Below are 26,150 nucleotides of genomic sequence, written 5' to 3'. Positions count from 1 at the left end.
CACAGTAATTACTGATAGATATGTATTTATTAACATTTTGTTTCCTGTTTTGTGGTTGTTTTTGTAGTTTTTTCTCTGACCTTTCTTCTCTTACTGTCTTTCATGGTTTGCCAGCTTTCTTTAGTGTTATAATTAGATTCCCTTCTCTTTATTCTTTGCGTATCTATTACTGGTTTTTGATTTGTGGTTACCATTTGGTTAGCATATAACATCTTCATATAGCAGTCTATATAAAGTTGATGTCCACTTACCATTGAATCTATTCTTTACTCCTCTCCCCCACTCCATGTTTTAGGTATTTAGTGTAATATATATATATATACATATATGTATGTATGTATACACACACACACACACACACACACACACACACACACACTAACGTTTATTTTTGAGAGCAGAGCATGAGTGGGGGAGGGGCAGAGAGAGAGGGAGACACAGATCCAAAGCAGGCTCCAGGCTCCAAGCTGTCAGCACAGAGCCTGATGCAGGACTCAAACTCACGAATGATGAGATCATAACCTGGGCTGAAGTTGGATACTTAACCAACTGAGCCATCCAGGCACCCATGGTGTCATATTTTCTTATCTTCTTATTTTGTGAGTTCCTTGACTGATTTTTACAGATTTATTTATTTTACTGATTTTGTGTTCCCTACTTTTCTGTGTTAAGAGTCTCACTAATGTCCTCCACAATTTTCTCAAGTGCAGTGAGTATCTTTATGATCATTACTTTAACCTCACTCTCAGGCATATTACTTATCTCCATTTTGCTTAGGTCTCTTGCTATGATAATGTTCTTTCATATGAGACATATTCCTCTGTCTCCTCATTTTGCCTATCATGTGTCTGTTTCTGTGTGTTAGGAAAATCAGCTATGTCTCTTCCTGTTTAAAGTAATGGGTGGGGCACACATTTTTAACAAGGTGGCACTGGTCCTCTTCTACAAGGGATGTGCAGCTACTCCCAAGACAGAGACCTGTGTAGTTGAGGTTGCTGCATAAGTGCATGGGCAGGGAATGTAGTTTTAACAAAGTGCATTTGTTCTCAGCAAGAGGTCGGAGACACAGCAAGTTTTTGCTGGTCTTTTGGGGGAGAGTATCTGCAGCACCCAGATGGATACAGACCTGAATGCAGGGGGTGGAGTGCTATATAAGCAAGTTAGGTAGTGAATGCACTGGTTTTAGCAAGTGGCCACGTGATTATGCTGGGGGGCAGGGGAGAGAAATGGTGCCAGCCAGCTGCCTTTGATCCTGAAGAAGTCCTTCAGGGAACTCTAAGATTAGTAACTAATTCTCCCTCCAGTGCGCCCCAGGCACCTTTCAAACTGCTGCTTCTAAGCTATATTTCTGCAGGCTGTTTGTTGTGCTGCCTCTTTAAAGGGTGGAGACTCAGCTTCCTCTCACTACCTGTCTACTTCTACTCTGGGCTCTCTCAGAGCTGAGCCTGCTGATTTTTAAAGTTCCTGACTTTAAGTCCCTTGGGTTGTTAGAACTCAGGAAATTCAGCCCCTGATTTTCAAAGCCAAATGCTATGGGGTTTTCTCTTTCACATGCAGGCTCCCCAGTCTGACAGTCTGTTTCTTAGCACTCTCCACGCCTGAGGCTCCCACCCTCCAGTGGACAGTACCATGGGGATTAGTTCTCCGCCCACTCTCTGGCCTCCATAACCTCTTTGATGCAGCTTCTTCTCTACCTATAGTTGTGCAGTTTGTTCTGCCAGTCTTAGAGTCATTTTACAGGGCTATCTGCACTAATGTGAGTATTATCTAGTTATACCCATGGGAGGAGGTAAGTTTAGGGTCCTCCTACTCTGTCATCTTCCCCAGAAGTCTATTTTGTTCTATTTTTGAACTAAGTGACTGTATTACTTATCTAAAAATTAGATTTAATTAAAAACTTGCACAGTAAAATCAATTTAAAAATATTGTTCAGAGGAGTCTACATTTGCTTTTTTCCTACCACATCATATTCTTGCTAAGATAAAATCTGAGTTTGGGGGGCGCCTGGGTGGCGCAGTCGGTTGAGCGTCCGACTTCAGCCAGGTCACGATCTCGCCGTCCGTGAGTTCGAGCCCCGCGTCAGGCTCTGGGCTGATGGCTCAGAGCCTGGAGCCTGTTTCCGATTCTGTGTCTCCCTCTCTCTCTGCCCCTCCCCCGTTCATGCTGTGTCTCTCTCTGTCCCAAAAATAAACGTTGAAAAAAAAAAAATTAAAAAAAAAAAAAAATCTGAGTTTGGGCCAAATATTCAGAACTTTCTGAGGCCTTTATATTTAAGATCTAAATTCTGGCCAGGAAATTTAGGATAATATCCAGTCCTTGTAGATATGATCAATGTCTTTATGGTCAATACTAACTGAAAATATTATTACCAAAGTGATATTTCTAGAATTTAAAATCTTTAATACAATAAAAGCTAGAACATGACTTTAGTAACTGGATATCATATATTGAACAGATATGGTTTATTTTGCTCAATGCTCCTGTACTCGGATTGTTAAGTTCACATTCATTATTAAATTTTTGGCATTGGAAAAAAAAAAAAAGGTGAAGCTAATTAGAATTTGTTCTATTTCTTGTAAACTTCAATATCAAGAAGGACTTAGCATAATATTCTTTTTCCTCTAGCTGAAATAACACATATCACCAAGATTTAATAGCCTGCAAAAAATATGCCGGCCACTTACTATGTATGACAATAACCTCTGCCAGACGTGAGTCTATGTACCACACACATAAAAAGTTATTCCACTGTTATCATTAACTGCCAGCTTTGAGCATCAAAGTCACCTTCATTTGAAATCAAACATTTATCTTAAGAAAAATAAAAAGTAATTCTAGGCACAATAATGAGGCATATTAAGTAGAGTAACAACTAGATAAAGGATGATAGTACTGAAGCTGGCCACCAAATATTTCACTCATCAGGTAGCAAGACTGTAAAGGTTTTATAAAGGTTAAACAAAAGGAATCACAGACATTGTGGTTGTTACTTATTATGTATGCATTATTCTCCTTGCAAGAACTTTCTGGAGAATTTATTTGGTTTCACCGTCCTAATTAAACTTACTGTTATTAAAATACCTTCTAGTTATTCACTAATGAGCAGGTAATTTGCTAATTAGGGGATGTAAAAAATGAGTAAGTCTTAACAAAATAAGGAAAAACTATGTTCTTACACTGATCTAAAATTACACCTTAACATAGAATTTGAATCGGTATATGATTATACTTTTAAATTAAAAATAGGTGAAAACCATCAACAGTGACATCAAAGTGAAATGAATCTTAAAAATTTTTTGATGTTTTAATAGGTTATTGGCATGCAAGCCATCCCTGTCTGATTCATCTGATATACACTTTCAATTACTATATATTTTTCTTTATAAAATAGATCCATCAAAATTAAATGGAAAACAAATATAATTAGACAAATCCTAATTATGAATTAATCTCTAAAACAAAATGAGATGTTTTCATCTGGAAAAATATTACCCCAATACATCTAAAAGATGTATTAAAACACAGTAATCTACTTTACCATAAATACTAAAGAAAAAACAAGGTAGCAGTCTTAAAAAAAAGCATTAACTCTAATTTGTGAAATATTAAGATTATAAAGCTATGATCCAAGATATTAATATTCTAAACAATCATCATCCACCCACATAAGTTTCTAGCCACCACAAGATTCTGGTTAAAACCTATGAACTTTTCAGTTAAAAAAAAATCTTTTTAATATTTATTTATTTTTGAGAGAGAGACAGAGCACAAGTGGGGGAGGGGCAGAAAGACAGAGGGAGACACAGAATCTAAAGCAGGCTCCAGTCTCTGAGCTGTCAACACAGAGCCCGATGTGGGGCTAGAACTCAGGAGCTATGGGATCATGACCTGAGCTGTCCTCGGACACTTAAACTAAGGCACCTAGGAATCCCAAATTTTTCAGCTGTAAATGGAAGACAACCCAATACTGGGTAGTTGCTAAGCAATATATGTTAAGCAAATAAGGTGTTCTGGGCAAATACATTTTGCACAACCTAGCTGACAGGCAAGTACACGATTTACCGTGTCTTCTCCAAAACTGGATTTCAGCTGCCAGTAATTGGAGTCAGGAACTAGTGTGAATTAATTGGTTAATAATGCATTGAGGCCCTCACTTCTGAGGAAGTCTCCAAGGGTCTATGTTAGAGTCCCTAAGCAGGATTCCTGCACAATCAGCCTTATCTACTTACCTTAGTGTATTTTATGACCTAATTTTTTTAATGTTATACCTTGACATGAACTAGGCTGTTATGGCAAAAAAATAGCATTATTTCTAAATATAGCATATATATTTACAAATGCAATGCTCTAAATACTTTGATATTTTTTGCTTGTTTCAACTGATTGATAAAATAATCTATAGTAATCCATAAAGGTTATAATTTAGCTTCCTTGTAAGTTCCATTCAGACTCCTCAAATAGTAGACTCAATGGTATCATTTAGAACACAACTACCCTAAAATAATGGTACATTTTAATTAGATTTTGCATTTCAAAGCATTTTCTATATAGAAAACAATTTTATGTAACTTGTATCAATACTCTAAGATAAAAGAATAGCCAAAGGTTATATGCAAATTACTAATTATCTAAAGGAAGCAAAACTGATTTACTGCTTAATTCATTTTAGTTCATCTGTTAGGCAAATAAAAATTCTGGAAGTAAAACTAAATTGTCTATTTGAGATAAAGGTTTTATATTTGATGATATAATATACAACCAGCTTCTGAGAATGGTGTATATCTCTCATTTTGAGTAGGAAACTATGGACCTTACGTAGAATTGTTTAAACAATCATGTATGGTTTTTGAAAGTCAAAGACACTATTCTAGTTATAAACCTCACTAGAGTTCACAATGTCAGAACTTCAGGATGTATTAAGAAGAAATACGTTAATATCTTTAGTGAGGCACTTTAAAAGAAATAGACAAAGTATGATCTTGCTAACCCACATTTTACTGAAATTCATGTTCTTTTACAATAACTTGGCATTTATTTTTATTTTTTTAATTCCAGTATAATTCATACACAGTGTTATATTAGCTTCAGGTGTACAATACGGTGATTCAACAATTCAATACATTACTCAGTGCTCATTATCATAAGTGAATTCATAATCCCCTTCAACTATTTTATCCATCCCCTAACCCCCTCCCTTTTGATAACCACCAGTTTGTTCTCTATACTTAAGAATCTAGTTTATTTGACTCTTTATTCATTTATTTACTTGTTTCTTAAATTCTATATGAGTGAAACCTCTCAGATTATGATTTATCTTGCTGTGTCTTAAAATTCTTACTAAAATACTCAGTAATTTTTCATCTAAGACTATTGTAAGTTTCAACAAGAGCCATGAGTTTTTGAGAGGCACTCCACTGCAGTGCAGTTTTAAGAATTATTTCGTGGGGCGCTTGAATGGCACAGTTGGTTAAGCGTCCAACTTCAGTCCAGGTCATGATCTCACGGTTCATAGGTTGGAGCCCCACATCAGGCTCTGTGCTGACAGCTCAGAGCCTGGAGCTTGCTTCAGATTCTGTGTCTCCTTCTCTCTCTGCCCCTCCGCTGTATGCACTCTGTCTCTTGGTCTCCCAAAAATATGTAAACATTTAAAAAACATTTTTAAAGATTTCTCAGAATTACATAGCTAAAGTTGTATCCTGGAATTCTTACAAAAATCTCTTTGAAAGAATATTCTAAATGTATGACTGCACTGTGGAAGTAAATAGAACAGAAAAAAAGATCTAAAAATAGTCAAAATGTGATGTATCATATAAAAGTGAATTTATACATATGAAATATTTAATTAAGAATTATAAGAATGTATTAGACTTTAAAAGTTATGCTAAAGTCTGCCAAACAGGGTGTATGTAATATGCTACCACTAGAGGAAGTGATGTGGAGAAAAATGTATGTTCACATTTACTGGTGTATGTTATCAAATAACTTCAAGAGAATACACACACACACACACACACACACACACACACACACAACTTGTTAACATTGATTCTAAGGAGGAGAAAAATGAGTGTCTAGGTAACAGGGGTACACATTTTAAATTCTGAAACACAGATATGTCATATGTTAAAAATAGATATTAAGACATAATGCAAGCAAGTAAAAGGAACAAAATTGATGCTTAATTTGATAGCAGTCTGCCATGTTTACTTCCAATAGGGTGGAGAATGACTTCTAAAAATCTCTTCCACTACTAGAATAAAATTTTATGATATCAAATTACCTGGGAAATAGAAAACGTGTGTCTAGAAAAGGAGGAAAAAAATCAAGCCTGTCCCTAGCTACTCAAGGAACAGGAACTGGCCACACAAAAATGAGTTTATAGGGGCCATGAGAACAGTAATACTATTATAACAGTAAAGCTGTTATAACAGAATTCAGACTCAATAATATGCTGAAATGACCAACATTTTCAATATTAGATATTCGTAAATGAATCTAATACCATGTGCATTCAATATACTCTAATGGTAGTTCACCTTAAATATCACATGTAAAGCATATGAATCATTTCACTGAATAATAAACCAAATTAAACTACAATTATACTGATACCAAAAAAACTTAAAACAATGAATACAAGGTACCATGTGGCAAGAATGCCAGGTAATTTCTAGATAATGATAGTATGTATCAAGTGCCAATTTAACGTTATGTTCTAGTACAGCAGTGACTCAAGAAGTCACTATGTTCTGCTCACACTTGAGTAGTATTCTAGAGTAGAATACTCTAGAGTAGAATTGAGTAGTATTCTCCTTCCATTTATTTATGTATCCAATTACTTGTTTATATTGGTATGGAGTCACTGACATTTATTTTATCCTTTGGGTTATAGTACAATACTACTTGGTTTATTTTATTGCTCAAATAGTTCCAGTTTCGGTCACCGGGAGCTGTCTCTAGTGGCTCCTGTGTCCCTTTGACATACGCCCGTCATTGTGGTGTGTGTGTGTGTGTGTGTGTGTGTGTGTGCATGCAGAAACGTGTATGTGTTTGAGGACTGTTACATTGTAGCATTACAAAACTCAGCTTATGTAGTTCCTGCTCCAGTTCTACAATCGGCCAGTTCTCCAAATAGCCCTGGTTCCTTTTATTTGAAAGTTGTATTAGAAAGCAAGATTGATGTAAATGATGAACCACTAAATCCTACTCCTCTAACTGTATGTTAACCAAATAGAATTTAAATAAAAACTTGAAACAAACAAACAAAATGAGAAAGCTTGACTGGGCACTAGATATGCATGTTGCAGAGAGGTTGTTGACACACCTAGTGGGAAATTTAAAATTTTCTATGCAATATTTTTGTTTTTTATAGGTCCATTCAGACTTTCTATTTCTTGAATCAGTGGTGACAGTTTACGCCTTCTGGGGATTTTCCATTTCATCTAAATTCTTCAGTTTGTTGGGATACAGATGTTCGTAATGTACCCTTAGAATTCCTTTTATTTCTGAAAGGTCAGTAATAATATCTCTTCTTTTATCCTTGATGTTGGTAATTTGAATCTTCTCTCTTTTATTCTTGATCAGTCTATCTATTTTGCCAATTTATTGATCTTGTCAAAGAACCAACTTTTGTTTTCATTGATTTTCTCCATTGTTTTCCTGGTCTCTCTTTCACTATTTTGTCCTCTAACCTTACTATTTCCTTCCTTTTCTGCTTCCTGTACATTTAATTTGGTCTTCTTTTCCCAGTTTCTTAAGGTGGAAGGTTAGGATAAAGAGTGTATCAGGCTAAATGAAATAAGTCAGTCAGAGAAAGACAAATATCATATGATTTCACTCACATGTGGAGTTTAAGAAACAAAACAAACGAGCCTGGGGGAAAAAGAGAGAAAGGCAAACCAAGAAACAGATTCTTAACTATAGAGTTAGCCATACTGTATACCTGAACCTAATGTTACACTGTATGTTAGCTAACTGGAATTTCAATAAAAACTTAAAACTTAAGGTTAACTTAAAACTTATTGACTTAAGATAATTTTTTTCTTTCTAATAATGTCATGTACAGCTATATATTTACTACTGAACACTCTTTAGCTACATCATATACATTTTGGTGTACTGTGTTTTCATTTTCATTCATCTCTAAGTATTTTTAAATTTCAGCCAGTATTTCTTCAAATATTTTTTTGTTCCTTACTTCTTGCCTTGTGGTCCTCTTATTATGCATATTTTGCTGCACTTATTGGTATTCTGTATTTCTCTGAGGCGCTATTTATTTTCCTTCATTCTTTTTTTTCTCTGGTCTTATTTCATAACCTCTATTGATCTATTTTCAAGCTCGTGAATTCTTTCTTCTGCCAGTTCAAATCTATTATTGAGCCTCTTGAGTAAATTTTTTATTGTGGTTTTGTACTTCTCAATTTCTGATTTTCCATTAGCTTCTCCTTTTTTTATAATTTCTATCTCTTTATTGATATTATCTGTTTTTATGAGGTATTTCTATCCTATCTTCCTGTCCTTCTTTAATCATGGTTTCCTTTAGTTCTTTGGGCATATTTACAACAGCTGCTCTGAGGTCTCGGTCTGTGACTTCTGACAGCTGGGTCCTCTCGCAAGTTCTGCTGCATGCTATTTGTCCTGTGTATGCACCACAGTCCCCTTTCTTTGAATGTTCCATAATTTTGTGTTGAAAACACATTTTAGGTAATAAACTGTGACAATTCTGTGTAGTGATTCTCTTCCCTCCCCCACATAAGTTTTGTTTTAATATGCCTATTTGTTTAGTGACTTGGTGGGGCTATTTTAGTGAAGTCTATTTTCTCTGCAATGTAGCCTATGATGTTCTTCAGAGGGTGCAGCTTTGGGGATATACACTGTCATGTGGGATGACTGGTTTTTATCAGGGCTCTCTTTGCAAGATCTTTCTATGAAGCCACCTGCCTGCTTTGGTTATCACACCCAGCTGTTAGCCTCAACGGATTACTCTATTGTTTTTGATAATGCTCTGAGGTTTAAATTGCTCCCTAAACTGATTCAATTAATTTTGTGTCCATTGTAGGGGTAATATTTGAAACTAGTGTTTTACATTTTTTACAACCCAGGAGAGATCTTCTTAACTTTCACTATCACTGGACTTTTCTGGTAAACTTCTAGCAGATTTATGGTGGGGCTATCAGACTCATCTGCACTGCTTCCCAACACTGTCTCCATTTTATTCAAGGAAGCCATTAGAGTTGAAGTTCTCCATAGTTTATTTCAAACCTCTTCGCCTGAATAAAATTAAACTCTATTCTCTTTTACGCAGTGTTTCCTCAGCTTCCTGGAGCTCATATTCACTTAGTTTTTCTCCAACTTCACAGTATTCTTTGCTGATTTTGTCTTCTGATTTCTCGAGTATCTTAGCTCATGCTGCTACCACAAAATACCATAAACTGAATGACTCAAATAGGATACATTTATTTCTTACAGTTATAGAGGCTAGGAAGCCCAAGATCGAGGTGATGGCAGATGTGGTTGTTGGAGGGCCATGTTCCTGGCTTTCTGACAACTACCATCTTTCTGTGTGTTCATATGAGTATCCTTTGTGTATTGTCATAGAGAAAGAACCCTTTCTCTGTTCCTCTTCATAATGGGCACTATTTCTATCTGAGAGTATCAACATCACATAAGTCCAAGTGCCTCCAAAAGGTCTCTCTTCCAAATACCATAACATTGGGGTTTAGGGCCTCAACATATGAATTTGGGAGAGGACATATTCAATCTATAACATTAAGTTTGAATACCTGAGGGCTTAATCCTCCTTTATTGGTGTTACCACCAGTCCCATGGCTTTAAGTACCATTGGTGTACTGAAACTCCCAAATTTCTCTCTCCTGCTCACACCTTTTCCTCATGCCAGAGCCAACTCCTGATTCCTTGACTTATCTAATTGGATGAACAATAAAGGTCTCAAACTTAACATGTAAAAACTGCATTCCTTTCCCCAAACAAATTTTACTTTCAATCAACTTCATTTCAATTGATGGCAATTTTACATTTACAGTTGTTCAGGGAAAACCTTCTAGTCATGCTTGGTTTATATTCTTCTGAAGTCATGATTGGTTTAATTCTTCCTCACACCTCCCCATCTAACCAATCATGTTATCTTCAAAACATACCCAAAATCTGATCACTTCTTGCTCCATTGCCACCTCTTGATTTGAGCAATCATCATCTCTCATCAGGTAGGCTAGTCACCTCTTTACTAGTTTCCCTATGTCCACAGTTGTTTATCTTAGTCTAGTCTCAACACAACAGCAGAATTATCAGTTTCAAGTCATATCTTTTAAACACAAATCACTTAACTTCTCTGTTGAAAACCCTTCAAAGGTTTTCCATCTCTCTAAGAGTAAAAGCCAAAGTAGAGTTACAATGCCAATAGTGCATATTTGAATCTATTGTAGACTTTAAAAACAGACTCATAAAGCTGAGCTTTATAGAATTCTGATTTATAGGTCTGGAGGGGGTGAAACAGTGGAGTGGCTCTCAAGGATATATAAACGTAATTTCTTAAGATCAACAGGTGTTTCTAAAGGCCCTACTGAATTGAGAACAACTGTGTTAGAGTGTATGTACATGGAGGAGGAGAAGAATCCAAGATATACAGGAGTTGCTGTTACTAATATTAATGCATAATGTAACGTTAATCATTATTTATATTACATATCAATAACAGCTAACATTTGTTGAGTTCTGGTAAGGAAAAAGGCAGTACGCTGAGCACTTAGCATGCATTAACTCAGTTAGTACTAAAAACCTTATAAAGCAGACCCTACTGCATTTTGATTCTAAGACACATTTGTTTTCCCACCTAAGCATCTCTGAAACATGTGTCTTACAGCCAGTGAAATCATATAATCACTACTGGCCAGATGGCAGTTATGATATATATGTCATTGCCTGCACAGACACAAACTTGATTATTCAGTCAATGATACTATATGAAACAAAACATTTTTACCTGAATCAAAAAGTGATTTATATAACAAAATTGAACCATGACTGTAAACAAGTTTTAGTAATACCTCACCAATTTATTTTGCTTCTACTTTCCTTTCAATGTATATATGTGAATGATATGTAATAAAATCTCTAATTCTATAAGAGCCCTTTCAATAAGTACAAAATAAATGCAGTGAGAGAGTACTGTGTGGTAGTTTAATTATCACTGTTTTTTCCTTCTAACTGGTACATTAAATAAGGTTGATTGTGTCATATTAGATAATAATAGATGAAATACAGCATATTCCTCCTACAATAAACAGATTCATAGGCTATATTATAAGTGGTCAATTATAACTATCAACGGTAAATCGAACCTGTTCAAACTCAGGCTATCTTTAAAGTTCTTTGCATGGCTCTGAGAACTTGAGTTTGGAATCTGACGGACTTGATTAAAAAATCATAGCTCTTTCATTTACTAGTTATAAGCTTTGATAATAGTACCCAACTCCCCTCAAATTCCTTACACAGCTAAAGGGGAAATAATATATACCTTGTAACGGGAGGATTAAATACTATTTTTGTTAAATGCCCAATTCCAAAATGCTAGATTGTGCCCTCTACTTTCCTGAAATTTATATATTTGTTTGCGTACAATTATGAAATAACACAATCATTCTTTTTACCAAATACCAATCCCACAACCTGGAGACAATCTTGGCAATTCTCTCAAAATCTCTATGAACTCAATGCATGTGTGTGTGTTTGTGTGTGTGTGATTTGAAATAGGAACATTATAAAACTATATTAGCATTTCCTAGTGAATAGCATATTCTTAAATTCTGTAGCTTTTCAAGAACTGTGACGGTTCTTGTTTGTTTACTGCTATATTCCTCTAAAAATGTGTTTGGAACAAGAGTTGTTGATTCAATAAATATTTGTTGAATGAAGGAATGAGGTTTGATTTTAAACACATACCTATCTACCTCCTTCTTAGTTTTCAGTTACATAATATCCCATTATTAGAAAATAGAATTATTTCAAGAAGCTTTTTGAATGACATGAAATTGTTGATACACAAAAAACCCTCTATAAATATTTTTGTATGAATATAATTTGAAAAAGTAGGCAGGCTTATATTTTTAGAATATATTTCTATAAATCTAACAAATAGAGCTAACAAATAGATCTTGACTTAACAAGTCAAGAGTTTTTCATTTTGAAAGGTAATACCCAAAATAAAAATTATGTATTTTTGTTTGCCCAGAAAACCCCCACTTGTTTTGAAAACAAATCAACATTTAACTTTGGAGAATTATTTCTTTCTCTCTCTCTCTCTCAGTCCATGTGAATTTTGTGACATTAAACCCACCCCTCAAAAAAAAAAAAAACACCCCTCAGCTCCAGGGTGAGTGTTTGTTTGTACTGGAAACAGGATTGCCAGATTGAGCAAATAAAAACATAGAATGTTCAGTTAAATTTGAATTTTAAGGGGCGCCTGGGTGGCGCAGTCGGTTAAGCGTCCGACTTCAGCCAGGTCACGATCTCGCGGTCTGTGAGTTCGAGCCCCGCATCAGGCTCTGGGCTGATGGCTCAGAGCCTGGAGCCTGTTTCCGATTCTGTGTCTCCCTCTCTCTCTGCCCCTCCCCCGTTCATGCTCTGTCTCTCTCTGTCCCAAAAATAAATAAACGTTGAAAAAAAAAATTAAAAAAAAAAAAAATTTGAATTTTAGAAGAACAATGAATTTTTTTAGTATAAAAATCACATACCTATACATATACATTGGAGACATATATAAACAGATACAAGTGTGTATATTAGATGTATAAGATTTTATGATGAATTAAATTAAAATTTATTGACAGAAATTCAATATTCTTGGCCTTTTCTTAATCTGCATAAATGAGTCTAAATTAGAGATAATAACATATAACAAATAAAAATGATAATTTTAGGCAATTTTTGTATTGCATTAATAAATGTACAATGCTAAAATTTTTATCTTTTTTTTTAGAAATTAACTCTATGTACAGTTCTGCAACAGTTTACACTTAGTTCCATTACTAATCCCACTTCCAGAAAACTGTTTAATATACCATATCTCCCCCGGTGGATGGCACCACAACAAAGTGAAGTGTTCCTTTGAAATTGTGAGATTGTGTACATATATGTGTGAGTATCTTACTGAAAATTTGAAAACTATGAATTCCCTAAAAAATAGGGTCTATGACCTTTTCTTTATATCAGCAGTATTTATCAATCTGTCTGGAATATTGCAAGAGATTAATACATCTTTGCTGAACTGAACAAAATGAAAGCACTGTATCTACAATAAGACTTTGGCAACAGGTATACAGGGCATGAATCAGTTAACTTTCAAGTCATAGGCTCCCATACATATCTGACCTCTCAACTCAAGTTATTTTTATGCAGACTTAGGCTAATTTTTAAACTACGACAATATAAATAGGCATGATGAACATCTGTAATTTCTAGTCTTGTAGGATCAAGTAGAAAAATTAAAACACAGGAATCATTATATTTTGAAATTCAAAAAGAGAAAACGATGAGAAAAAATAAGTTAACGCCAAGGCCATTAAGTGAAAAGAAAGACATTTATTTGAGTGCATGATTTATGTTTTAAAAAAAACCTTGCTTTTTTGATAAAAGAATATGTTTTATGGAATCTTTATCTAGATATTAAAATGTCTAACATTATATAAAATACAGATTCTTAAAGTACTAACAAATTCTGTAAGAAGTAACATATATAACCTAATCAATTAATTTTAATTTCTCCACCCAAAATAACATTTTCTCATTACTCTCCACGTAAACTCAGTTAAGTATAACTTAATGATATTATTATTTCTTCTATTTTTGTGCCCCAAAACAATTAGATATTGAAGGAAAGACAATGCATTTACCTCTAGAAAAGTAGTTTGTTACTCAGAGGTACTAGAATCCCACTTCTGGGTTTTAGTTTATTTTTAACTCAAATTTCAGGTTTATAATGCAAAATTCAAATCTAGGTTTTATGTAGTATGATGAAATGTGAAAGAAAGTAGTACATCATGAACACAAGGTCAGTCACTCAGTGGACAATGTCTTATCCTAGGTTTTTTATTGATTTTTAAGCATTAGAAAAGCATATGTGACTATGAAAGATAAGCAAATAATGTGGTAAAGCTCCATATCAATATATCTTTAAAACTTTTAAAGAGCTATAAGTTTAAGAGAATTAAAGAAGGAAAGTTTTTTAAAAAAAGAAGGAAAAGTTGCTGATACAGGAAATATCATGCAAATACACAGACCTACCTGTAATGTGAAGTTGATTAGAATTAACTTTACATTTGCCTATGGGATCTATTATTCTATGGATTTTACAGTTAGACTTTAACTGAGGCAAACTACAATTAAGCTACTCACAATACGTTGGAAAAAATGTTTCCAACTGAAAAAAATTATTGCGAATATTAAGATATGCAAGATATTTTCACTCATGTTAATCAAATATAAGATTAAATATCTTCTCTTTATTTTAACATTTTTTTTAACGTTTATTTATTTTTGAGACGGAGAGAGACAGAGCATGAACGGGGGAGCGTCAGAGGGAGAGGGAGACACAGAATCTGAAACAGGCTCCAGGCTCTGAGCTGTCAGCACAGAGCCCGATGCGGGGCTTGAACTCACAGACTACGAGATCATGACCTGAGCTGAAGTCGGAAGCTTAACTGACAGAGCCACCCAGGCACCCCAAGATTAAATATCTTCAATGCAAGGAGTAATTATAATGTTTTGACAGGTTTCTGCCTTATGATACCTATTAAATACTCAAATTTCACTTTAAAAATGAAGATTATTAAGCATAGCAATATCTCAAGAGACTCCATTTAACACATACTTGTTCCTAATAAATATTTATATAATGTAATGAATATTTATCTAAAACTGAATGTACCATTGAAACTAAATGTTTCAATACCTCTGTAATAAGCATAAGCTATAAAAAACCGAACTCATCCTTCTACTGTATTATAACATTGACACGGATCAATATCCACTTATTGTTTCTATTCATTAACATGGCACCCACCCACATAAAAATGTTCATATCCTTAATAAGATTATCATAGAAATGAATGTGAAGTTGTTAAATGAAAAGATAAATTAAAATGAAGTCCTTTGTAGTTGTGTTTTTGTGTTTTTTAGAGTCCCTGAATTGTCAGGAGTGTTATTCAAAAAGTATTACATTAATAATAAGTTTCTGTTATTGAAATTATACCACAAAAACAGTATAGATGTGTTTATGAGAAGCCAAAGCTTCAAATTGTTTTTTTTTAAAGCAACATGTCAGGTTGAATTAAACTATATTAAAATAATCCAACGATATTTTGTTTTATTTTTATTTTTGATTTTTTTTTAACGTTTATTTATTTTTGAGACAGAGAGAGACAGAGCATGAACGGGGGAGGGGCAGAGAGAGAGGGAGACACAGAATCGGAAACAGGCTCCAGGCTCTGAGCCATCAGCCCAGAGCCCGACGCGGGGCTCGAACTCACGGACCGCGAGATCGTGACCTGGCTGAAGTCGGATGCTTAACCGACTGAGCCACCCAGGCGCCCCTATTTTTGATTTTTTTTAATGTTCATTTATTTTGGGGGGACAGCATGACCAGGGGAGGGGCATAGTGAGAGGGAGACAGAGAATCCAAAGAAGGCTCTTAACTGTCAGTGCAAAGCCCAACAAGGGGCTTGAACCCACGAACCATGAGATCATGACCTGAACCGAAGTTGGATGCTCAACTGACTGAGCCACCCAGGTGCCCCAAGATATTTTCATTTTAAACCACTACTAATATTTTGAAAGGCAAGTAGTGTATAATTCCTCTAACAATATCACAGAAATATTCAGAAGAGAGACTCCTTCAAATAATTTTCATTTACTGTTACAAATAAATTGTCATTGCACTAATTAATCATAGTCCTCTGAGGTTTACAACAGTTGATGTCTTAATGTTTCAGAGAAAGTGACATATCCACATACAGGAAACATACTGGGGTCTTTCCCTTTTGAGACGATTAGAATTAACCTAATAGTTAAAACTGAATAAAGAGAGGATCAAATAAAAATACATTTTTAACTTCATCCAAATAAAGTCTATAAATGGGGTTAGAATAGTAGTTACAACTAGTTAAAAGTTAAAAGTCTTTGGGCCTCTAAGACCAAAATGATAACCTTCTAATAATATAAAATTATTTAAAAAAATAATATAAAATTATTATCTAATAACAGATCTGTTAGTCATCAAAATGATATCTTTACTTTGTGCATCAACATGTAAATGGTTTCTAAGACATTTAGAATTCTCTATTTAAAGGATCTAATAAGAATTAAATTTGAGAAAACACCTCAATACTTTTAACATATGATATTGTAAACATCACATGACATCTCAACAAGATGAATCTTGTATCTTGGTAGAGGCAGCAATTAAATTATTATTATAAGACTCACTACCCAGATGAGTTCTAGAAAAAGGGGTATTATATTGAGGGAATATCAAGAGGACAGGATAATATTAAGAAGGACAGATGAGAACTGGCCCAGTGATCTCTAATCTTCCTATTTCTCCCTTGTTCTTGCCATGTGTAATATATATTCTGAAAGATATTGACTGAGGGTTGATGGGGGGGGTGGGAAGGAGGGGAGGGTGGGTGATGGGTATTGAGGAGGACACCTGTTGGGATGAGCACTGGGTGTTGTATGGAAACTAATTTGACAATAAATTTCACATTAAAAAAATTAAAAATAAAGAAAAATAAAATTTAAAAAAAAGATCCTTTTCAACTGGATTACTTTTATCATAGGGTCATGCCAAATAGGTTCTCATTGATGTTGCTTTGACCATTTACAGAAAATCAGAGAGACAGAAATGAACAGATGTATAATTTATTTCTAGGAAGAGGGTTATCAAGTTTGCAAACATATTAAAGTTAGGTTCTGAATTTTAATGGATGTTTGAAAACTAAGGAATAATTAAGAAGACTTCATGGCATTGACTAATTATATAACGTAGAATATTCTGGATTACTTCAAATCTTCACATATATTATTTTGTATGCGGGGAAAAGATGGTAAGCAATTATACCACTGTATTGTATTATTGCACAAAATTATACATATAAAAATATACTGACAAATGCAACAAGTACAGCACTAATAAAACTAACAACAGCATGCCCATGTTAATACTAACAGATGATAACACTAATAAAAAAAGAAACTTGCTTTTCCATTATATAAGTGTAAAACAATGAACCTATTTCACATTTATGCTCCTCAGATTACTACATTTCTTTGTTTCTTTCAACTAATATACACAAAGATAAAAAAAACTGTCTAATATATTTGTATCATTAGTTGTTCTACAAGAGCATTACTGTTTTTATTGATTTTAGGATTACAGGGAACACATATGATTAATTCTGACACAGAAAGTATCAAATTGAGGTACACTTCAAACATACTAGAATTATGAGATAATCATGAAATAGTAAAGAGTTGATTCCTTAAAAAAAAATCCAGGAGATAAAAACCAAAAATATTTATCACTGAGAATTTTCTTTTAAATTGCACCAGAGATCCTTCTAAAAGTAAACAGTTTTTATAACTACTTAAAGAAACTGCAAGTTGCTTAATCAATAGTATTATATATATATATATATATATATATATATATATATATATGTGCGTGTGTGTGTGTGTGTGTGTATATATATATATATATATTGAATTCATATTCAATACGAATTCTAACACTATTTACAATAACTGTTTATAACTAACCAATATTTCTACAGAGACTGACTTAAAATGAGAGTGGTAAAGTTTGCTGTAAAGCTTAAAAATTGTAGATTGATTTGTTCAATCTTAATAAGTAAAGCTGATTTGAAACTCTGTACTTAAGAGGCATATACTAATTAAGTCACAGTGATTCACATTTACTCAAATCTTTAAACCAAAGATAAGGTAACATTACTGGTACCTCTCTCCGTCGAGAAGCCCAACATGTTTGTTTGATCTTCCATACCACTGCAGCCACCAGCAATAAGGATAAAAAACAACTGGAAAATAAAATACAAATAACTTTGCTTAAAACATTAGAAACATGTAATGAAATACAAAAGAATACACAGAGAATTTAAAAGTAAATAAAACTAACCACTCCACGTTGGTAAATAAAGCAAAAGTGGATAAATTAGCAATGTTTAAAATGCTCTCAGGTAAAATCAAAGCATACAGTAATTATTTATATTCCTTGTTATACAGTGTAGTCAATCTTTAAGATTTTTTCTGACAGAAGGAGTATAAATTTATAACTGTTAGTCTTATGAAGCAACAGAAATCAATTTAAAATTGCTATTGAGTCATAAAAGCTGGCAACTTTATAAATTTACATTTCAAACAGGTTCATTCACTTTATCTGTATTAGCAACTATTTTAGATATGAGCATATTCCAGTGGTTTTCAATTGAAGACAATTTTGCTCCCTGTTTACCCCTAGGGCAATCTGGCAATGTCCGGAGACATGTGATAATCACAACATTGATAGGGGTACAACTTGGCATCAGACAAGTAGAGATTTGAATTTGAATACTGCTAAACACCCTGCAATGCACAGAACTGTCTCCAACAGCAAGGAGTTATCCAGTCCAAGTTGTCAGTAGTGCTGAACTTGAGAAACTCTGGCCCATGCTAATGTTTACACTAAGAAATAATTCAGTCACAGTGTTTATACGTATGGCTTACACATATTAGGTACAATACAGCCATAAGCTATGAAAATGTGGGATACTTTGTTAACAGTGGTTTGAGACTGGCAAATCTCAAAATAACAGAATTATGTGAGTCTGATTAATCGGTTCCAACCATGTAGCACTGTTTTCTCTCCCTTTGCTCTGTGATCAAACATTATGCTGTGAAAACACCCAGAGATGAGTAGACCTGGACCACTACAAATTCACTGGTTACAGGTCACTACAAAAAACCTTATCTTCCTCCTTAATTGATAATCCTTGTATTCTTCAACTGATTCACTCATAAACTGTGTAAATCTTAACATTTTCTACTTTTGTTAATTCCATAATACATTTTTTTCTCCCTGTTTCACTTGAAGAGAAGATCTTAGAATATTCTTCAAGGATGATAACAAAGGCAATTCTAGCACCTATCCTTTGAGTGCTGAACACATTTCTGATACTGTGCTAAATACATCACATTGATGCTTGGATTTAGTTTTATAAGAACACTTCTGGATGGAATATATGATTCCTATTTTTAAAAAGAAAACCCCAATGCTCAGAAAGTTCAAAATAAATTACTTATAGTCCCAAAGGAAATAAGTGGTACAGTCAAAATTCAAATCCACCTATGTACGCCTCAGACTCTCTCCTCCCCATCTGTTAAGGAACTCTGATCTTGTACACAATCTCATAAGAGTTGTATTTCCATTTCCGTTCTCTAATCTGTTATCCAGTATCAAATAAAGTGGATAAAAAAAGAAAAAAAGCCTGTGATCCTAATCTTTTTTTTTTTAAGTTTTTTTTTCAACGTTTATTTATTTTTGGGACAGAGAGAGACAGAGCATGAACGGGGAGAGGGACAGAGAGAGAGGGAGACACAGAATCGGAAACAGGCTCCAGGCTCTGAGCCATCAGCCCAGAGCCCGACGCGGGGCTCGAACTCACGGACCGCGAGATCGTGACCTGGCTGAAGTCGGAAGCTTAACCGACTGCGCCACCCAGGCGCCCCAGATCCTAATCTTTTTAACCACTGAAGTGCCTTTTGGTCTTAGTAATTATCTTGTCCCTAATATTTATACCCTCTGTTTCATCTTAATTTTAATTTCCACAAGTGCGCAAGTCCCATATCTCCTGAAAAAAAAAAAAAAAAAAAAAAAAAAAACTACCCTATTTTATTGACCCTATCATTTCCTCTAGTTTATTATGTGATCAAGGTAGCCACCTCTATGTCAATTTCCTCATAACCTAGTCTTATTTAACTCCTTGTAATCTGACATCTGCCTTATATACTAATAAAGTTGTTACTATTAATAATGATTAATGTTTATAAAATAGTCAACATTCTAAAGAATACTTTCCTCAAGGTGGCTTTCTAAAAATGAAATAAATAAACTGGTCTTTTCTCTATTAACTGACTTTCACTTCTCAATTGACAACACTAGCCACCCTTTCTTTAAAACTTGTTCTTAATACTTTATTTTCTGTTTTAAAGTTTTTATTTAAATTCCAGTTCCTTAACATACAGTGTAATATTAGTTTCAGGTGTACAATTTATTGATTCAGTACTTACATACAACAGCCGGTGCTCATCACAAGTGCCCTCCTTCATACCCATCACCTATTTAACCTACCCCCCCCCCCTCTGGTAATGCTCAGTTTGTTCTCCATAGTAAAGTCTGTTTCTTGGTTTGCCTGTCTCTTTTTTCCCCTATGATTATTTGTTTTGTTTCTTAAATTCCACATGAGAGAAATCATATGGTATTTGTCTTTCTCTGAGTTATTTCCTTAGCATAATACTTTCTCGCTCCACATATATACTTACACAACATCTTCTTTATCCATTCATCTACTCGATGGAAATTTGGGCTCTTCCCATAATTTGGCTATTGTAAATAATGCTGCTACAAATATTGGGGTGCATACATGTCTTCAAATTAGTATTTTTGTATTCTTTGGGCAAATACCTAGTAACGCAATTGCTGGATCACGGGGCAGTTCTATCTTCAACTTCCAGTTTGCATTCCCATCAACAGCGTAAGAGGAGTCCCCTTTCTCCACATCCTCACCAACATCTATATTTCTTATGTTGTTAATTTTAACTATCCTGACTGGTATGAGGGAGTATTTTGTTGTAATTTTGATTTGTATTTCCCTGATGATGATCATGTTAAGCATCTTTTCATGCGTCTGTTGGCCATGTGTATATCTTCTTTAGAAAATGTCTATCCATGTCTTCCCATTTTTAATTAGATGTGTTTTTTGGATATTGAATTCCATCAGATCTTTATATATTTTAGATACTCTTTTCCAGATATGTCATTTGCAAATATCTTTTCCCATTCCATAGGTTGCCTTTTAGTTTTATTGATTGTTTCCTTCACTGCACAGAAGCTTCTTATTTTGATAAAGTCCCAACAGTTTATTTTTGCCTTTGTTTCCCTTTCCTAAGGAGACATATCTAATAAGAAATTGCTATAGCCAATGTCAAAGAGGTTACTGCTGTGTCATCCTCTAGAACTTTTATGGTTTCCTGTCTCACATTTAGATCTTTCATCCATTTCAAATTTATATTTGTGTTTGTGTGTGAAAGTGGTTCAGTTTCATTTTTCTGCCTGTTGCTGTCCACTTTTCCCAACACTATTTGTTGAAGAGACTCTTTCTTTCCCCTCAGATATTCTTTCCTCTTTTGTCAAAGATTAATTGACCATAAAGTTGCAAGTTGATTTTTGGATTTTCTATTCTGTTCCATTGATCTATGTGTCTGTTTTTGTCGCAATACCGTACTATCTTGATCAAACTAGAGCGTTGTAATATAACTTGAATTCCAGAATTGTGATGCCTACAGCTTTGCTTTTCCTTTTCAAGGTTGCTTTGGCTTTTCGGGGTCTTTTGTGCTTCCATACAAATTTCAGGATTGTTGTTCTAACTTTGTGAAAAATGCTGTTGGTATTTTGATAGGGATTGCATTAAATATATAGATTGCTTTGGGTAATATAGCCATTTTAACAATATTTGTTCTTCTAATCCATGAGCATGGAATGTTTTCAATTTCTTTGTGTCATCTTAAATTTCTTTCAGTGTTTTATAGTTTTCAGAGTATAGGTTTATTACCTCTTTAATTAGGTTTATTCCTAGATATCCTATGGTTTTTGATGCAATTGTAAATAGGATTGATTCCTTCATTTCTCTTTCTGCTGTTTTATTACTGGTATATAGAAATACAACAGATTTCTGCATGTTGATTTTGTATCCTGCAATTTCACTGAATTTATCAGTCCTAGCAATTTTTTGGTGGGGAACTTCAGTTTTTCTACATACAGTATCATGTCATCTGCAAATAGTGAAAGTTTTAATTCTTCCTTGTTGATTAGGATGCTTTTTATTTCTTTTTGTTGTCTGACTGCTGTGGCTAGGACTTACAGTACTATGTTGGATAAAAATGGCGAGAGTCGATATCTTTGTCTTGTTCCTGACCTTCATGGAAGAACTCTCAATATTTCCTTGTTGAGGATGATATTAGCTGTGGGCTTTTTATATGTGGCCTTTATTATGTTGAGGTGTGTTTCCTTTAGCCCTACTTTGTTGAAGGATTTCATCAAGAATGGATGCTGTATTTTGTGAAATGCTTTGTCTGCATATTGAAAGGATCATACAGGGTTCTTATCCTTTCTTTTATCAATGCGTTGTATCGCACTGATTGATTTGCAAATATCGAACCACCCTTGCAGCCCAGGAATAAATCCTGCTTGATGGTGGTGAATGATTCTTTTAATACACTGTTGGATTCGGTTTGGCCGCATTTTATTGAGAATTTCTGCATCCATTTCATCAGGGATATTAGCCTGTAATTTTATTTTTTAATGGAATCTTTGTCTGGTTTTATATCAAGATAATGTTGGCTTCACAGAATGAATTTGGAAGTTTTCCTTTCTTTTCTATTTTTTGGACTAGTTTGAGAAGAATAGGTATGAGCTCTTCTTTAAATGTTTGGTAAAATTTGCCTGTGAAGCCATCTGGCCTTGACTTTTGTTTGTTGGGAGAGATTTAATTCAATTTTTTTTTTTTTTTTTTTTTTTTTTTTTTTTTTTTTGCTGGTTATTGGTCTGTTCACGTTTTCTATTTCTTCCTGTTTCAATTTTGGTAGTTTATATGTTTCTAGGAATTTATTCTTTTTCTCCGGGTTGTCCAATTTTTTGGCATATAATTTTTCACAATGTTCTCTCATAATTGTTTGTATTTCTGTGGTGTTGTTTGTTATTTGTCCTGTCTCATTTGTGAGTTTATTTATTTGGGTCTTTTTTCTTTTTGATAAATCTTGCTAGGGGGTTATCAATTTTATTAATATTTTGAAGAAATTATCATCCTTCCTGACATAGTACAGGGTCAGTGAAAGTTGGCTGCATTCCAGGTTTCCTCTTTTAACTTCCCTAAAAGCCAGTTTACATCATGCTGTCGTTACCTTCTCTTGCTCTCAGAAAGCGCAAGCTCAGTTATCCTCACGGCCTCAGCTATAACCTTAATTGGAATGATTTCCAAACCTTTATCATTAGACCTGCCCAAATGAAAGCATCTTGTCACTAAAGGTGAACTAACAGATTTATTTCAGATGCCCTCCCAGGAAAGAAATTCCCAGCAAACTCTGTAATCCAGCCCCTAATCACTCATCAAAGCGGAGAAGCTGCTGACTCACAAGCATCCTATTTTTAGCTAGCTCAAACTAGAAAAATGTTCTTCTATTAAGCTCTTTCTAACTTCTATCAATCAATGCTGCTTCTGCCTTCTGGGTTATATGTTAAAACTTCTTTATATATTTGAAGAAGCCTACAGGATTCCTTCTAGTTCACTAGTTCTCAGTCAGAAAAGTTTTGTACTCCAGAAGATATTTGGTAGTGTCTGGAGACATTTTGGTTTCACCATTTGGTGGACATCTAGTGGGATGCTGGTAAATGCCTTACAAAACACAAGTCGCCCCCCCTCCCCCATAACAAAGATTTTCCCATCTTAATTTTCCAATAGTGCCATGAAACCCTGTTCTAGTCTGAATTATTGCCATTGTTGTATCCCAGATTAACACTGTAACTGTTAAAATGTGGTAGTAAAAAGTAAAGACTAAGAATCCATTTATCTGAATTTGAGTCCTTTAACATGAGATATATCACCTCCAATATACTGTGCCCAATCTGAACCCATGAATAAAATTCATAATAATAAAAGACACAAACATCCATTGAGTAATATGTACCAAGTACAGTTATGTGTTTTAGATGGATTATTTAATTACCACAATCACACATGATATACCACGTATACTGTTATGAACTTATTTAAAGATAAGAGAGCTAAGTCATAGAGACTCTACATAAGTTGCCTAAGTTACAAAAGTCTTAAATTGCAAGTTCTCCCTTTCTCCCAACTTCTTTTGATTCACCATTTCTTTTCAGCTAAAATGTAAAAACACATTCAACTTCAGAATCCCTGTGCCAAGGGGCGTCTGGGTGGCTCAGTCAGTTAAGCCTCCAACTTTGGATCAGATCCTAATCTCACAGCTCAGCCTCTGAGTTCGAGCCCCGCCTCAGGCTCTGTACTGACAGGTCAGAGCCTGGAAACTGCTTAGGATTCTGAGTCTCTGTCTCTCTTTGCACACCCCCACTCCCACCCCCATCCCACTCACACTCTGTGTGTGTCTCTCTCTCTCGAAAACAAACATGAAAAAAATAATAAAACCAAGATGATGTCAACAAATAGGCAAAACAATAAAGTTTTAACAAATTTTTAATAATCTCCAATAAATATTAGAAACCTAGTGAAATATACCTCAGTTCCTGGCATATAGTGGTTGTCATTAAGTTTTTGTTAAATGAATGAAATTCATTCTTCAATAGATTGAAAAATCTGTAATTGCTTCTGATATTAGATGTCCTATTTGGCACTTTAATCCCTATAGCAAGGAAATATTTACAAATTTTTTTTATTTCTAATAAACCAAACTGCAAGTAAAAGTTATAGTCCCTTTTTTAAGGGACCATAAAAACAAAGATTCTTGACAGATTTACCCAGCATTGTTGAAAACTCATTCTTTTGTGACTATCAGAAAACCCTAGTCCATACTGACAATCCTGGAAACCTTTAGAATGACAAAATTTCCATCAATCTTCATTACTTGACAGAGCAGTGCCCTGCACACTGCCCTGTTCTTTCCACTGGTTTCCTTATGCCCAATGGATGCTCAGTGAGTGAGAAATAAACTTTTGTTAAATCAAGTGACTAAGATTTCTGGGTTTATCTGGTCTAATTAGCTTTTCCCTAATATATCTTTTAACTCAAAGATCTTAATGGGTAACATCAAGTATTAGCATCCCTTAATCTACTATGTGGCACTTTGGTCAGAGAAAAACTAGTTCCACTGCTTTCTCTCACATCTTCTTTTTTCTTTCATATTATACAATAGCTCATATTGCTCCTTAGTATAGATATGGGTTGGGGGGGCCCGCAGGAATAATTGGGCATTCATTTCTTAATAAAGTCTGCTGTATAATAATGCCAGAAGATCTGAAAGGTTCAACACCCTTTAGTAAAATCCTCCTAATGGAAATAGAAAAAAAAAAACAGAAATGAAAAGAAATATAAAAAGGCAAGTACATGAGCTACAGGAATAAAAAAGAGAAGCGTAGGAACTTAGGGAGAAATATTTCAATAATTTGATTTTAACCTTCATAAAATGGTCATTATGGAAAGGATTCTTAATATGAAAAACCATGGAACTCATTAGGTATTCTCATTTAGTGAAAATTAAAAAGAATTCAATAAATGTAACACAGTGTGGTATAAGGTTATATTGTAAAGCAGGTTTCTAGTGACAAAGAAATATCCTCTGGTGGTAATCTAGTTGGCCAAATGCAAAAAGAGATAATATTGTCACTATTTTATAGCAATTTGAGGTTAATTGATCATAAAATTCAAGTCTTAAATACATATTTTAAAAGATGGTTTGGGCATATTAATCTTTTATTCCACTGAAAAATGCTACAAACTAGGGAATTGTTTTGAAATATAGAAACATATTATTTTAAAAAGTAATTTACCTCCTAATAACTGCTATTCCAGAAAATATCTTTCAAGGGTTTTAAAAATACCTTCCTAACACTTGAAAGATGTTTTTTCTTATCAACTAAAATATTAACAAAGTAAATTGCTAACTTAGAATGCAATAAAAACTATATATTTAAAAAATTATTTGTTTTAGTTATTAGATTGGCAAAGATGAAAAATCAACAAGGTCTAGTGGGTAAAGGTGGAAAAACAATGTGTTCATTGCAATAAATTGTTACGAATTTTCTGAGGATTGTTAAGCAAGAGTTAATTATA

At 34.2% G+C, this 26,150-nt stretch overlaps 1 protein-coding gene across 2 annotated transcripts in view; it reads right to left on the bottom strand.

Annotated features, from left to right (window-relative positions):
• The window catches only part of ATRNL1 (attractin like 1), a 784,731-nt gene that overhangs the window by 381,708 nt on the left and 376,873 nt on the right, over positions 1–26,150 (bottom strand). For both annotated transcript variants that reach the window (XM_045439061.1, XM_045439062.1), the window contains exon 26: positions 18,029–18,107. In XM_045439061.1, the coding sequence (XP_045295017.1) occupies positions 18,029–18,107 (79 nt within the window). The remainder of the gene's footprint in view (positions 1–18,028; positions 18,108–26,150) is intronic.

Source organism: Leopardus geoffroyi, chromosome D2, assembly GCF_018350155.1.
Source record: "Leopardus geoffroyi isolate Oge1 chromosome D2, O.geoffroyi_Oge1_pat1.0, whole genome shotgun sequence".
NCBI lineage: Eukaryota > Metazoa > Chordata > Mammalia > Carnivora > Felidae > Leopardus > Leopardus geoffroyi.
This window is presented reverse-complemented; position numbering and strand designations above follow the sequence as displayed.